We start from the raw sequence: 16,290 nt of genomic DNA, 5'->3' as shown, positions 1-16,290 counted from the left end.
GTGAGCAAAATTCAAATAAATAAACACAAAGCACTAAGAAAGCAATTCTATACATGAATGGCTCCGTTTAGGCATCCTAAGGCCATGAGGAGGTGCCTGGATTCTGTTACAGAATACTAACAGGATCATGGTGTTGTGTACCTAACATTAAGGCACCCCCAGAGCTGGCATAATGCAGGGACACGCAAAACTTACAGAATTATATACATTACACAGGTAAGTGGGAGCCCTGCACTATGTAAGTTACATGGTATTTGCATCATAGGAGCCAACTTTTCAAAAATTATTGGGGGTGCTAAGCTGAATGGAAATAACCCCTCCCTGGACACATACAAGGAATTTTCTCAATATCGGGGGTGCTCGAGCACCTACAGCACCCAAAGAGTCGGCTGCTATGAGAATAGCTCTACCCTGCCCATACGTAGACATGTAACTGCTAGTACTCCAAACCTTTCCCGGTGCCCCTTACATCAATCAGGTAAAACATATAACAATACATATATCAAACATATCAATAACAATCAAGTGCCACTGTCAGATCTCAGATTAAAAGGGCCATAATATCTTCTATTACTACAGCCTAAGCATGAATGTTCTAATCCCATGCCAGGGAATACGTCTACTCAATATCTGAAGGGTGAGCGGGCAATTTCGAGACAATCAACCATGATAAACGGCTTTTGGAATTGCCTTGATTAAGATTATATAAGAGCAAATGAGATTTCTGGTGGAAAGTTGGTTCAGTACATAGGTCAAAACCATTCACCAGGATATCAAGACCACCCAAGAGAAGAGGCTTAGGTGAATCCTCAGGTTCTCAGCATTATGCCTGGGGACCACCATACGAGCAACGCAAAACCTCTAGCCCACAAAACAGCAGAACAAAGGCTACACTAAACCAAAGCTGAAGCACTGTTTGGGGATAGTGAAAAGATAATCAGAGGCAGGGTAATGCCTATACACAGTGAAAATTCTTTTTCTAATTACACTTTCCATTTTCTATTACAACTCTCCTTTTGAAAATCTGGTTCCAGGCTTAATAAAACTCCAGCTCTTGGTGTGTTTAATGGCTGGCATACAGAAAAGGGCCTGAGGCACTGGAAGAATCCACATCTCAGAGACATGTCCCTGAGAAGCTCATTCACCAAGGAGGAACTTTTCAGCCAAACAAGCCCAAGAGAGGGACTGCATTAAAATTATGTGGCCCCTGTTAGAGTGTACAGCTTCCTTTCACAGCATCATTGGAAAAGAGGCCTGGAAGGCACCCGACTGTGTCTTCTCATTCACTCCCTCTTATGTACCCTCAATGGGCAGACATTCTTAGGGAACATCTCAACTTAGCGAATGATGTGAATCAAGTAAGTTGAGATATTTCTTTAAGGTGGTTGGGGCAGATAACCTGGGTTTTCACATTCCTAAATTCCTAAAAATTACTAAAAACTTATTTGTTTAGTAAAGCCTATCCCAAAGCCCACAATACTCTTTAAACCTCTATTTCTGTCTTGTTTGATTACCCGTTTTTTTTACCTTATGTCTGCTTCCCTTTTGTTGCTCCTGTATTCGCATCCGTATTCTCTTATTTAGCTGCTTACGTTACTGTATTTGTTAATTTTTTTATAACTATTATATCCTGCTGTATTATGTAATTCTCTTGTAACTTTGTTAGCCACATTGAGCCCGCACAAGCTGGGAAAATGTGGGATACAAGTGAACCAAATAAATAAATAAATAAACTGGTGTGGGGCAAGGAAACTGTGGAAAGGCAGACTCTACACTTTCTCAGAGAGAGAGAGAGAGAGAGAGAGAGAGAGAGAGAGAGAGAGAGAGACCAATGGACACTGTTACCCATTCAGAAAGGAAATAGCGTACAGAAAAAAACATTCTTTACCCTGAAGGAACATTTCCTTAGTTGTATTAGGAATTAAATCTAGAGTGTGTTTACCAACAGCCTGGTGTCCTTGATGACACATAGTTGCTTGGCCCACTGGCCCAGCCATTTCTTCCTCCACAGGAAGGCACAGATGGAAGCATCCTTCATCAGCTTGATGGTGGCTTCATTGGAAGGCCATTGATGCTGGTGAGTGGCTGACTTCCCTTTGGCACACTCCTCCTCGTCATAGGACTCATAGGAGCTGCTGACCGCTTCTCCATCCTCTAGAAGAAAAGAAAATCTTGGTAATGGAAGGTTCTAGATAGGGTCACTGACTTTCTGTTGACTGAGTGGTGGATCTAGTCCTTGGTTTCCTGCATTGTTTCTCTCGAATTTATATCTGGAAAAATATGTAGTTATTTTTTAAAGGGGAATCAATGAATATACATGAGCTATATTTGCATTCCTCATACATACTCATTGTGAAAATCCTGAAAACCTGGATCGGTAGGGTAATCCTGGGAGGACTACATGGAGAATTAATAGCCAAACAGGCAGTACTGTATGTGGGTTTGCCATGATGCCATGTCATAAAAAACAACTTCAGCTTTTCTTAATTTTACCCTTTGCACGCACGGAGATACAATAGTTACTTATCTTAAGAACTGGATTAATCTGTTCCCTAGAACATGGCATTGTTGTCCACCTACTAGGTCTAGTCATGAACATTATATCTTTGCACACGCAGGCGGAAAGAACACATGTCTCCAGACCATCACAGCTACCCAAACCAGGTCTGAATACCAAAACTCGGAGTCCTTAAGACCGACAGGGCCAACAAGTGCCAAAATGTGCCAAAACGGAGTAGCAGAGGAGATGGCCCAACACCTCTCTTGGATTTACTACATAAACATGGCCCAGATACCTCTTGAAACTCATCGCAAGAGTTTTGCCATAATGGTGATGGTAGCAAGCAACACAATACCATTAATCATTATGCAAGCTTTGTAAAATGTAGTACCCAAGCCTATTGCAGCATAAATTACTTCCTCCGATGCCTGCACCAGTACTCGGGGCCCAGTGCCAGCAAATATACCATATTTACCTATGTGGTAACACAGAGAAAGAGAAAAAGAAAGTCATCAAAGAAAGCAAGTTGAAGAAAGAAAGTTACACTACTGTGAGAAGAACATTTTATAGTTAGAAATGCAAAACGTTACTATACTTATGAACAGCTTTAAGCCTGACTCAGATATCTGATATGTGGAGGAGTTGCCTAGCGGTTAGTGCAGCGGACTTTGATCCTGGGGGTCTGGATTCAATTCCCACTGCAGCTCCTTGTGACTCTGGGCAAGTCACTTAATCCTCCATTGCCCCAGGTACAAATAAGTACCTGTATATACTATGTAAACTGCTTTGAATGTAGTTGCAAAAACCACAGAAAGGTGGTATATCAAGTCCCATTTCCCTTTCCCTATGTGAGATTCTGCATGGAATGTTGCTGTTGCTATTTGAGATTCTGGAATGTTGTTGCTATTTGAGGTTCTACATGGAATGTTGCTACTATTTGAAGATTCTACGTGGAATGTTGCTAGTGGAAGAGTAGCCTAGTGGTTAGTGCAGTAGACTTTGATCCTGGGGATCTGGATTCAATTCCCACTGCAGCTCCTTGTGACTCTGGGCAAGTCACTTAACCCTCCATTGCCCCAGGTACAAATAAGTACCTGTATATACTATGTAAACTGCTTTGAATGTAGTTGCAAAAACCACAGAAAGGTGGTATATCAAGTCCCATTTCCCTTTCCCTATGTGAGATTCTGCATGGAATGTTGCTGTTGCTATTTGAGATTCTGGAATGTTGTTGCTATTTGAGGTTCTACATGGAATGTTGCTAGTGGAACAGTAGCCTAGTGGTTAGTGCAGTAGACTTTGATCCTGGGGATCTGGATTCAATTCCCACTGTAGCTCCTTGTGACTCTGGGCAAGTCACTTAACCCTCCATTGCCCCAGGTACAAATAAGTACCTGTATATACTATGTAAACCGCTTTGAATGTAGTTACAAAAACCACAGAAAGGCGGTATATGAAGTCCCATTCCCTTCCCCCCTTTCCCTTATTATAGCAATTTAATAGCTCAATAGTTGTTTCCCTGAAAAATGCTGATTACGTGCCTTCTGTGAATTAATACTGATTCATAGAAAGAGGAATTATTCAGTAGGTAAAGACATGGGGGGAAGGGGCTCTTTTACTAAAGAGTATTAAGCCCTAACTCAAAAACAGGCCACCACAATCCGCTTTAAAATGTTTTGCAGTATTTTGCCTGTTAGCGGACGGTACCTCACCCATTTGGTATTTCTTAAAAAATTTTTTTTTTGAGGGGGTGTTGGCCATGGGCAGAGAACCGGTGCGGAAACATTAACCAACTAACATTCGCTTCAGCTTGTGCTAATTAGTTAACACGGAGATAACGCCAAAGCACTTACCATTTCCTAAATAGGAGGTGGTAAGTGCTCCCATGTTAACTTTGTTACGATTTAGCCTATGTTTCATGCTCTCATTCATCTCGCCACCTGGTGGCTAGACATGGTGGCTGCTGTGGACTGACTACTTGCTGTTTTCCATGTTCCAGACGATATTCCGGTCCGCTCCGGATCTTCCAGCCGTCCAGTTTGTCTTGGGGATTTTTTGGAACTTAGCAGCACCCTTACCTGGTGAACTCCCTTGTATGTTGCCTTTATTACCACCGGGAAACGTTCTGCTTTGCCTTGCAATAGAGGTCCTCAGAGGAGTTTCCTTCAGTGAGAGTTTGTTGCAGTGCTTCTGAGTTATTTCCGGTTTCACCTTTGAACCTGCTTGTCTCCTGGTTTATTCTACCGTCTGCTGCCTGCCTAAGACCCAGCTTGTCCTGCTGTCTGCGGTTGGTCCTGGTTCCTGCTCGCCTGCCTTGCTGCCCATGTATATTCCTTTCTCCTCTGACCCTCAGTCCCTGTTCAGCCTAGTTGGTATCCAGTTCCTGTCCGGTCCGGTAAGTCCTGCCGGCCACCTGCACCCAGGGGCTCAACTCCTGGGGAAGGGTGGTCAAGTGCAGGTGAAGTCTAGCTGTTTCTGTCAGAATTCTGCCTTTGCAGGGGCGTAGCCATGGGCGGGCCTGGACGGGCCCAGGCCCAGCCACTTTCCCTCCAGGCCCGCCCATCCAACATCCTGCTGCTGTTGCTGCCTTTTCTCCCGCGGCTCCGCCGGATCTGGCAAGCAGCGTTCAGCAGCGTTGCCTGCCTGCCTTTTAAAATAATTCGTCTCCCCAGGATCCGCTGCATTTACTTCTTCGCCCATCGCAAAGCGCTGACGTTCGCACAGGTAGCTCCACTCCCCTTTGCTGCATCCATCTGGCCTTACATATCCACTACAGGAAGTGGATAATTTAACCGACAGTTTAGAAGCTATGCGCTCATTTTCTGTTGTGTGCAATTTCTAGGGTGTGTGGCCATGGGAGGAGTCTGGGCAGGCCAGGGGCGCGTCTATGAATTGCACAAGCAGAATACTGGGAGTTACACGTCTAACTGCCAACAGTAGGTGTGAGCACTTACACTAGCCTTTGACAAGGCATGAGCAGGGCCGGTTTTAGACATGGTGGGGCCCAGGGCAGAAATCAAGGATCCCTGATCCCCTCCCCCTGATCTCCCCACCTGTATTGCTACTACACAGTCCCGGCATCTCTAACCTTTCTCCCTACCATGGTCCGTCTTCCTCCCTTCCCCTCCCCTTGTGGTCTTCTTTAAAAATGTATTTCCCTTCTCAGAGGGGCTCTGACGCAGCAGCCTTCCTCACAAGCTGTCTCCAGCAGCCCTCTAGCTTTTCCCCTCTGTCACGATCCACCCAGATGGAAACAGGAAATTGCGTCAGACTGGGCGGATTGTGGCAGAGAGGAAAAGCTACAGGGCTGTTGGAGGCAGCTTGTGAGGATGGCTATTGTGCCGGGGTGGGGCCCCTCTGAGAAGGGATAAAGATTTTTAAAGAAGACTGGGAAGGTATGGGGAAGGGAGGAGAGTGGTGGGGAGAAGGGGAAAAGATGCCTGGACCAAGGGGCTCCTTGGAGCTGTGGGGCCCAGGGCAGCTGCTCTGTCTGCCCCCCATTAACACTCACTCTAAGTGCAAAACTGCGAACTTGTGCTAGTATGCTGGGCAGAACTGCCGTTATAGAATTCATGCTCAGTGTGAATCATCCCAGTGCCTAAACTTCAGCACCATACATAGTAACATAGTAGATGACGGCAGAAAAAGACCTGCACATTCCATTCAGGCTGCCCAACAAGATAAACTCATGTGCTTATACCTTACCTTGATTTGTAGCTGCTATTTTCAGGGCACAGACTGTAGAAGTCTGCCCAGCATTAGCCCCACCTCCCACCACTAGCCTCGCCTCCCACCACCGGCTCTGCCACCCAATCTCCGCTAAGCTTCTGAGGATCCATTCCTTCTGAACAGGATTTCTTTATGTTTATCCCACGCATGTTTGAATTCCGCTACCGTTTTCATCTCCACCACCTCCCGTGGGAGGGCATTCCAAGCATCCACCACTCTCTCTGTGAAAAAATACTTCCTGGCATTTTTCTTGAGTCTGCCCCCCTTCAATTTCGTTTCATGTCCTCTCGTTCTACCACCTTCTGATCTCCGGAAAAGGTTCGTTTGCGGATAAATATCTTTCAAATATTTGAACGTCTGTATCATATCACCCCTATTTCTCCTTTCCTCCAGGGTATACATGTTCAGGTCAGCAAGTCTCTCCTCATACGTCTTGTAACACAAATCCCATACCATTCTCGTAGCTTTTCTTTGCACCGCTTCAATTCTTTTTACATCCTTAGCAAGATACGGCCTCCAAAACTGAACACAATACTACAGGTGGGGCCTCACCAACGACTTATACAGGGGCATCACCACCTCCTTTCTTCTGCTGGTCACACCTCTCTTTATGCAGCCTAACAACCTTCTAGCTACGGCCACCGCCTTGTCACACTGTTTCGTCGCCTTCAAATCCTCAGATACTATCACCCCAAGATCCCTCTCTCCGCCCGTACCTATCAGACTCTCCCCGCCTAACACAAACGTCTCCCGTGGATTTCTACTCCCTACACCATGAATAGAATTTACCCCAATATGTTTGCTGCACAGCTGAAGATTGACCTTCTGGTGTTTTGCTGCAGCTGCTGATGAGAGGTAACGGAGATTTGAAGCAGTTGTTTAAGACGTCTTTGGTTGTAGTGATAGGAAGGAGAACATGAAAAAGACTTGTGTGGATGCCTGTTGTATGTGCTATAGTGATACAGAGTTTCCATATGGACATCACTCAAATCCTTCACTCCTTCCATTGACAACGTAGTCTTGGAAACCTCTTGGCTAAACGATTGCAACTCCCTTTCTGCCAATGATCTTCCAATCCAAAGCAGTCTCAAGAGGCTATAACTTACTGAGCTAAGTGGATTGTGAGACTGTGGGGCTCATTTTTGAAACAGAAAAACATACAGAAAGTGTCACAAAACTGTGATTGGTTGTTTTTCTTTGCCAAAATGTTCAAACCGGCAGTTTTTTATTTTTGTTACATTTGTACCCCACTCATGGCAGGCTCAATGCGGCTTATATGGGGCAATGGAGGGTTAAGTGACTTGCCCAGAGTCACAAGGAGCTGCCTGTGCCTGAAGTGGGAATCAAACTCAGTTCCTCAGGACCAAAGTCCACCACCCTAACTACTAGGCCACTCCTCCACTGTTGCTACTATTTGAGATTCTACATGGAATGTTGCTATTCCACTAGCAACATTCCATGTAGAAGTCGGCGGCCCTTGCAGATCACCAATGTGGCCGCGCAGGCTTCTACATGGAATGTTGCTAGTGGAATAGCAACATTCCATGTAGAATCTCCAATAGTATCTATTTTATTTTTGTTACATTTGTACCCCGCGCTTTCCCACTCATGGCAGGCTCAATGCGGCTTAGATGGGGCAATGGAGGGTTAAGTGACACTTGCCCAGAGTCACAAGGAGCTGCCTGTGCCTGAAGTGGGAATCGAACTCAGTTCCTCAGTTCCCCAGGACCAAAGTCCACCACCCTAATCACTAGGCCACTCCTCCACTGTCGGTAGGCCACTCCTCCACTGTTGCTACTATTTGAGATTCTAAATGGAATGTTGCTATTCCACTAGCAACATTCCATGTAGAAGTCGGCCCTTGCAGATCACCAATGTGGCTGCGCAGGCTTCTGCTTCTGTGAGTCTGACGTCCTGCAGGACGTCAGACTCACAGAAACAGAAGCCTATGCAGCCTTCTACATGGAATGTTGCTAGTGGAATAGCAACATTCCATGTAGGATCTCCAATAGTAGCAACATTCCATGTAGAATCTCCCATAGTATCTATTTTATTTTTGTTACATTTGTACCCTGCACTTTCCCAGTCATGGCAGACTCAATGCAGCTTACAGGGGGCAATGGAGGGTTAAGTGACTTGCCCAGAGTCACAAGGAGCTGCCTGTGCCTGAAGTGGGAATCGAACTCAGTTCCTCAGGACCAAAGTCCACCACCCTAACCACTAGGCCACTCCTCCACTAGTGAGTTTTGAAACTCACTATTTAAATGTTGCGGTTCATCAGCAATACGCCCAGATCCCAAGAGGGCATGTTGGGGGCATGTCGAGGGCGGGATTTGGGTGTTACTAACACTTGGATATTTTTCCACCATAATGGAACAAAATAAAAACATTTGGGGCAAACAATCTATATGTCTTGGTCTAGACCTGTTTCTAGAACAAAATAAGGCACAAAAGGTGCCCCAACTGACCAGATGACCACTGTGGGAATGTAACTGACCTTCTCCCTCCCCCAAAAGGTGTGAAAGAAACAGTACCAACCAGCTTCTTTGACAGCCTCAGATAATATCGCTGGTCCTTTTGGTGCAGCAAGCAGGTCCCTGGAGTAGCCTAGTGGTCAGCCCATAACCTACTCTATCTGTTACACTTGTGGTGGAAACTGTGAGCTCCCCAAATCTCACCAAAAACCTACTCTATCCATGTTTTTTTTTTTAAACTCCTTACTTTTACTGACTTCTTTCTCTCTATTCTGTCCAGGAACGAGTGATTTTGCTGTCCTATCATCAATTGGCACACCTTTCTTATGCTTAGCCTCTACACCACTTTGCATTGCTCGTCAGTTGAGCGGTATAGTAAATTTCAATAAATTATAAACTATATAGGTGACCCCTGCAGCCATAAGGATTATTGTAGTGCCGTACAGTTGGGGACAGCGAGTTTTCTTTGTAGGGTTTGGAGGGCTCAGCACACAATATAAGTGGGTAATGGTGAGATGTGTACCTGGGAACGTTTAGGTGAAGTCCACTGCAGTGCCCCCTAGGGTGCTCCACTGCTCTCCTGGGATGTCTGTGTGGCCAGTCTACTAAGAATGCTGGCTACAGAAAAGGTAACAATTCTGGAAGGAGAGATTGCCAAATTTCAAGGTATTACAGCCACATTAATCAAGGAGAGGGAGATTCATATTCGCAAGTCAGTATTTCTTGAAAATCAAAGTCGCAGGAATAATTTGAGGTTCATAAATTTTCCAAAACCTCCGCTAATTCCAGCAGTGGACATGTTGAGAAAATATTTTGGAGAAGTTCTGGGAATACCAGAGCCTAGTACATAACTGGAATAAATAAAATAACTGATGGACAACCTCAAAATTTACCGGACTTAAATTTGACTGAAATCCTAGAAAGCTCCTTGGAGATTGTGACTGAAAGGACTACATTAAGAGTTGCCTTTGCCCTAGAAATGGATAGGAACGACATTTTCCGGACTTATTTCCGTCATGCAAGTGCAGTTTTTATGGGCTCAAGGATTCAAATTTTTCCTGATTTGGCGAGGGACACTCATAGTAACATAGTAACATAGTAGATGACGGCAGAAAAAGACCTGCACGGTCCATCCAGTCTGCCCAAGATAAACTCATGTGTATACCTTACCTTGATCTGTACCTGTCTTTCTCAGGGCACAGACCGTATAAGTCTGCCCAGCAGTTTTTCCTGCCTCCCAACCACCTGTCCCGCCTTCCATCACCGGCTCTGGCACAGACCGTATAAGTCTGCCCTCCCCTATCCTCGCCTCCCAACCACCAACCCCTCTTCCCCCCACCTGCTCTGCCACCCAATTGTAGCTAAGCTTCTGAGGATCCATTCCTTCTGCACAGGATTCCTTTATGCACATCCCAAGCATGTTTGAATTCTGTTACCGTTTTCATCGCCACCACCTCCCGCGGGAGGGCATTCCAAGCGTCCACCACCCTCTCCGTGAAAAAATACTTCCTGACATCTTTCCTGAGTCTGCCCCCCTTCAATCTCATTTCATGTCCTCTCGTTCTACCGCCTTCCCATCTCCGGAAAAGATTCGTTTGCGGATTTATACCTTTCAAATATTTGAACGTCTGTATCATATCACCCCTGTTTCTCCTTTCCTCCAGTGTGTACATGTTCAGGTCAGCAAGTCTCTCCTCATACATCTTGGAACGCAAATCCCATACCATCCTCGTAGCTTTTCTTTGCACCGCTTCCATAAAGAAGAGAATTCTTGTCTTATAAGACAAGAGTTCTTAACTTAGGAGCTGTTTTCCAGTTAAAATTCCCATGTAGATGCTTGGTATCCCTAAACGCAAATAATTATGTCTTCTTTGATCCCTTAAAACTGCAACGATTTATTCAATCACACGAAAGTGTGGAAAAGCCTTTAGTTGTTTCCCAGTGAGAAAATGCTATAAATAGGTTAGCAGGAGTAAGTCTGCTCTTCAAATTTCAATGATATAGATTTTTTCTTTTTTCTTTTTACCTAATACTTGGATCAATGTTTTGTGGACAAAAGTATGGAGAATTGTATTTCCTTTTAGACCCGTTGAGGGTTCATTCATGTATATTATTTTTATTTCCTGAATATTTCCATTGCATTTATGTTGGTAATGTAAATGTAAAAGTTATAAATAAAGTATTTAAAAAAAAAAAAGAATGCTGGCTCCTCCCACATCCCAATGGCTTGATTTTGTGTGCGTTTCACTTGGACATTCTTTTATTATTTATTTATTTATTTGTTACATTTGTATCCCACATTTTCCCACCTTTTTGCAGGCTCAATGTGGCTTACATGGTACCGTTAGCGGCGTCAGCCGATTCCGGTCTGAACAAATACAAGGTATGATGAACGAATACAGGTGAGATTGTAGTAGAATGAGGTACACGCATGTTAAGTACATTTGGGGGGAAATAGAGAGGGAGAGGAAGAGTTAGGAACAGTCATTATGATCTTTGGTTACGTTGTGTCGCAGGTATCCAGGTATTTTTTATGTTGGGTCACTTATCAGACCCTCCTCACCTGTACAGAAAGACACAACAGTAGAGCTACGAATATGATAAGACATGCTGTCCATAAAAATAAAGTGAAGTGTAATGACAAAAAGCATCAAACAGGCTCAAAATATTTGCAGTCCTTGATCTCCTATACTTTCCTGTGCTCTTTCACTGGGGGATGGGTGCTGGACCCTCTCTGCTCCTTCGTAAATGCCTTTTCTCTCTCAAGGAGTCTGGCAGCCCCAATATCATCCCTCTTGCTACCCTTAGGTGTAGAAAGTTTTAGGGCATAGGATCTCTCTCTCACTCCTACATTGCAGTCTTCCAGTGCTCTAAACAGTCCCTTCTCTTTTCTCTAGGACTTTGTGCCTTGTGGAACTAATTGCAGCCTCTATTTCATTGCTTCTCCTTGAGGACAGGACAAGGTCTCTCTGATGATCCCTTCTTTCTCCTCCTTAAGTCACCTTGTACCCCTGGTTCTCCTTGTTTTGACTTATAACCCCTCTACCTTTTGGTATTGGCTACATGCCCCACTCCTGGCCTTTGCCTTCTCCTCAACCTCTTGGGTAGAAGATCAAGACCTTGATGGGCTCCAGGGCAGAAAACCCACCACTCTGTGGACTACATGTTTCCTCTTTACCGGACTCCTCTGGGGGAGGAAGAACCAAGGCTCCACTCTAGTCTGGTTGTTATACTTTCCCTCTAATTCCTGAAAATCTACCGCCCTTGGGCTACGTCTCCAGAATAGACCGCCTCTTCGTTAGTTTGGCTGGCACTACTTTGGAGCAGAGACACACAATGTTCCTCCTTTTGCTGCACAGGAAGGCACATTGTGGCGTCTAGCTGCACCAGTATATACAGATTTATAGTATGCATATGGTGCGACTGCACCTCGAATATTGTGTTCAATTCTGGTCGCCGCATCTCAAAAAAGATATAGTGGAATTAGAAAAGGTGCAGAGAAGGGCGACGAAAATGATAAAAGGGATGGGACGACTTCCCTATGAGGAAAGGCTAAAGCGGCTAGGGTTCTTCAGCTTGGAGAAAAGGCAGCTGAGGAGAGATATGATAGAGGTCTATAAAATAATGAGTGGAGTTGAACGGGTAGATGTGAAGCGTCTGTTTACGCTTTCCAAAAATACTAGGACTAGTGGGCATGCAACAAAGCTACAATGTAAACGAATCAGAGAAAATCTTTCTTCATGCAATGTGTAATTAAACTCTGGAATTCGTTGCCAGAGAATGTGGTAAAGGCAGTTAGCTTAGCGGAGTTTTAAAAAAGGTTTGGATGGCTTCCTAAAGGAAAAGTCCATAGACCGTTATTAAATGGACTTGGGGAAAATCCACTATTTCTGGGATAAGCAGTATAAAATGTTTTGTACATTTTGGGGATCTTGCCGGGTATTTGTGACCTGGATTGGCCACTGTTGGAAACAGGATGCTGGGCTTGATGGACCTTTGGTCTTTCCCAGTATGACAATACTTATGTACTTATGTACTTATATTCATTGTATGTACCTGATAACTCAATTGACCATGAAGCCACCAGAATAGGCTTGAGATGACGGTAGACCTGGTCTACAATATGCTACACAAATGCAGCACAACCACGGATTTAGAAAGAAGCTTATGATCATCTCCTTTATTCCAGTGTCCCCTAGTAGGAACAAAAGAGTCCTGTCTCAAATATTGCTCTGAGGAGTTTTCAGATGTTGACCAAAAGGCCACCTTATAGAATTACCATGCCAATTAATGATCCATATTTTCTAGCCATTCAGCACTCCAACAGCTGGCATTTGTCTGAACCTGCAAAATCTTGCCTCGTTTCACTCAAGGTTTAATAGTGACACAACGACGATATAGAACAAAAGAGTCTCAGAACACAGCTTAGCAGCAGAATGCAAGGCTCTGCTACTGTCAGACTGGACTCCATCCATAACATGCTTCACATTCCAATGACACAGATACAAACCATGTTTTTTGCTAAATCTGTTACAATAGGGTGAGTGCAAACAAACAGAGCCAACACCCCGGGGCTGTGATTTGCAAGAGAATCCAAATGGAAAACATACAGTTGCTCAACGGTGACCCTGTATGACACCGACGCAGCACAGTTCTCATTTAATGGTTCTGCTCATAAGCTTGCGATCCAAACATCTGCCTTTGAAACTCATGTGGAATGCATTACGAACTCATTTGAGGTAAACCTCATCTGAGGACTGAACTGTATTTTAGTTTTTAATCCAGACAGTTCCTTTTATTTTTTGACCTAGTGGTTTCCTCTTTCTACTTCAATTGAAACCAGCCTCTACGGAGGCTATGATGCCATGAACCTTCGTTCAAAGTTCCTAGGGATTTTTTAAAAACTTGTTTTTTACTTAACCCTCTCCCATTCCAGCCACTGCAGAGTAAGAACTTGAACAGGGCCTTGTTCCACCGCTCCAACTGGAACAGGGAGTCTCAATCCGGTTCTCAGGACACACCCAGCAAGTCACGTTTGCAGGATAGATACAATGGAGCTGATATTCAGCCAGCAGGAGGCAGCCCGCATAAGTGCCGAGATCGGCGCTGACCCTGGTCTCGGCACTGACCCTGGATATTCAATGCCGGGCTGTTTCTGATAATAGTCTACAAAAAACCAGAGTATGAAGGAGACAAAGCAATAGAAGGATTGGCCCAGGAAATCTATAAAAGTAAAATTTTTGACAGTTCTCACAGTATAAACTCACCCAAGCGAGGCTACACAAAGTGATTGACGTCTCTAAGGTTGGACAAGCTTCTCGATCATAGAACTTCTCCATGAATTTTTTGAAATTTTATATGAGCAAATACACACCAGAGCTCTAATTGTATTATAAGTAATGATAATAAACTTGACACTTCACTCAAAATATAAAACCTTCTGGGTCAATCCTATCACTTGCTCCGTTATTCACCATATTTTGGCAGTAAAAGATCATTGTGTAGCCCCTGAAGCAGCCCTGTTGGGCGAAACACGGCCTGTGTCGGGCTGATTTGTACATTAGATTTACAATAAGAAACTATTGTTTGTCTTATATCGATCTGCTTTGTCATTTTTCCACCAAGATGCATGTATGTCTAATGCCTGTCGAAAAGACAGCCGCAACGTTGAAAAAACTCCTTTGTAAGCCTTGTCATGGATTCCATGAGCTGTTTTTTCAAAAGACAAGGCTTACAAAGGAGTTTTTTCAATGTTGCGGCTGTCTTTTCGACAGGCATTGGACATACATACATCTTGTACACTTTACAACTAAACCCTAACCCCCGAGGCAGGCGCTGTTTGGTGCCGAAACACGGCCCATGTCGGGTCATTTGTCAATAAAATACTCCTGTTGTCTCCGCCTTGAAGGCCCAGTGTTGCTTTTTTCTATTTGCATACTTTCTATGTATGCTGTATACCCTCTCTGTTTGGTTTCTACACATTTGAAACTTACCATGGGATGCTTCAGCGGGTCCTGCGGTAAGCATGCGTTAGTGCTTATCACAGCTTAGTAAAAGGAACCCTAAGTCAATTGAAAGAATCTATATAGGAACTGCAGGATTTTTATCACTCAGAAAAAAAGATAACTGCGATGGTTAAAAAAAAAAAAACACCCATACTTCACAGTCTGCTACCAACCCATCCATTTGCAAGGAAATTTCAAAAGAAAACAGGCACTAATTTGCTGGACCCTTGGACTAATAAGTAAGAATTGTTTTCTTCTTGTCTGAGTGGCCCTTGACACATCTGGAAACACCGAAAGATGACCAGTGAAGAAACACTGGTTCCTACGTTTGAAATATAGCTTCAAAATTAAATCGCTTTCTGATTACGATGTAAATGAAACAATCAAAGTTGTTGAAGACGGTGAACTAGACTTTCTAACAGGCTCAGATAAATTCGAACTATCTGGTGAAGCATCCAGTTCTTGTGAATTATTGTTTTCCGCACCTTAAGAAGCAAATATAGGTACATAATACGATCTAGTCATTCTGGGTAGAGTCTAGTGCCAAATCCAAAATCCCAACCGTAGACTTTTATTTTAACATTTCTATAAAGGTCAGTCCAGTTATTCTGGGAAACTTTCCGCTGTATAACCAAATATCCTTTACCATGACAGATTCCAGAGAGTTCTATCTTAAAATCTTACGATCCAAGGCATCTAACTTCTTTTTCATGATCGGCTTTCTTAACAGTCAGTTCTGAGGTAGCTATGGATAATTTCAAAACTTGATCAGCAGACATCTTACATTTGTCAGTCAATACTTTTCCCAAATTGTCAATAGCCAGCCACAGAGATTCCAGTGTTACAACTTGAGGTTTATCAGTTGACAGAGAGGCTGAGATCCAAGCAATGATTCCACATTCTGCAAACCAGCCTGTCCAGGCTTCCCTGGCATTGGTGCAAACATCTTTCCTGACTCAACAGAATTCGGCGTTGGGACTGCTCCTTCCTTTGAGAAAACCTCCACACAGATTCTTGCCTGAGAGCCTGCTCTCTTTCCTCTGCCATCCACAGATGCACAAGTGGTTGGGTGTGATGGAGGCAGTGATGTTACAGAGGCCTGGGGAAATGCTGTCTCTTCTTCTGATGGCATTTCTCCCAGCGACTGCCCAACCAGAGCAATAATTGGTCCAGGGCCTTGGCACAAAAACCCATTCATCAGGCCAATTACTGGTTTGGCTGGAAGGGGGACCCACTACTCCCCAAGCATAACCCTTCCTCTTCGACATGGTGATTATTGAAGAAACAAAAGACAGAGGTAAAATGTGCCATGGACTGCCATCATCTTGTCTCTCTTGTGTAGTTTCCTTCTGTTGATCTTCTAAGTTATTTTCCAGGGTCTCCTTTCTATTTCTTGTCTTCTCCCCTTCCTTCTTTACATCTGACATTGATCTTTTTCTATTCTAATTTTTCTCCATTTCTCTTTTCTCTGCCTCTCTGCTCATAGCTAGATTTTAACTGCCTTATTCTCCGTTTCTTTTCACCTTAAGTCTTCAGTCCCCCTCGTTTGACTTCTCACCTACCCATCAGCTTATTATTTCCC

The 16,290-nt window shown here is 44.0% G+C and overlaps 1 protein-coding gene across 3 annotated transcripts in view; it reads right to left on the bottom strand.

The window, feature by feature from the left end:
- AFAP1L2 (actin filament associated protein 1 like 2) overlaps positions 1 to 16,290 on the bottom strand; it is a 260,437-nt gene that overhangs the window by 64,574 nt on the left and 179,573 nt on the right. For all 3 annotated transcript variants that reach the window (XM_030202683.1, XM_030202685.1, XM_030202684.1), the window contains exon 6: positions 1,943 to 2,154. In XM_030202683.1, the coding sequence (XP_030058543.1) occupies positions 1,943 to 2,154 (212 nt within the window). The remainder of the gene's footprint in view (positions 1 to 1,942; positions 2,155 to 16,290) is intronic.

The sequence above is a fragment of the Microcaecilia unicolor genome, chromosome 5 (assembly GCF_901765095.1).
Source record: "Microcaecilia unicolor chromosome 5, aMicUni1.1, whole genome shotgun sequence".
NCBI classification, from domain to species: domain Eukaryota; kingdom Metazoa; phylum Chordata; class Amphibia; order Gymnophiona; family Siphonopidae; genus Microcaecilia; species Microcaecilia unicolor.
Note: the sequence above shows the minus strand (reverse complement) of the source record. Positions and strands in the feature narration are given on the sequence as shown.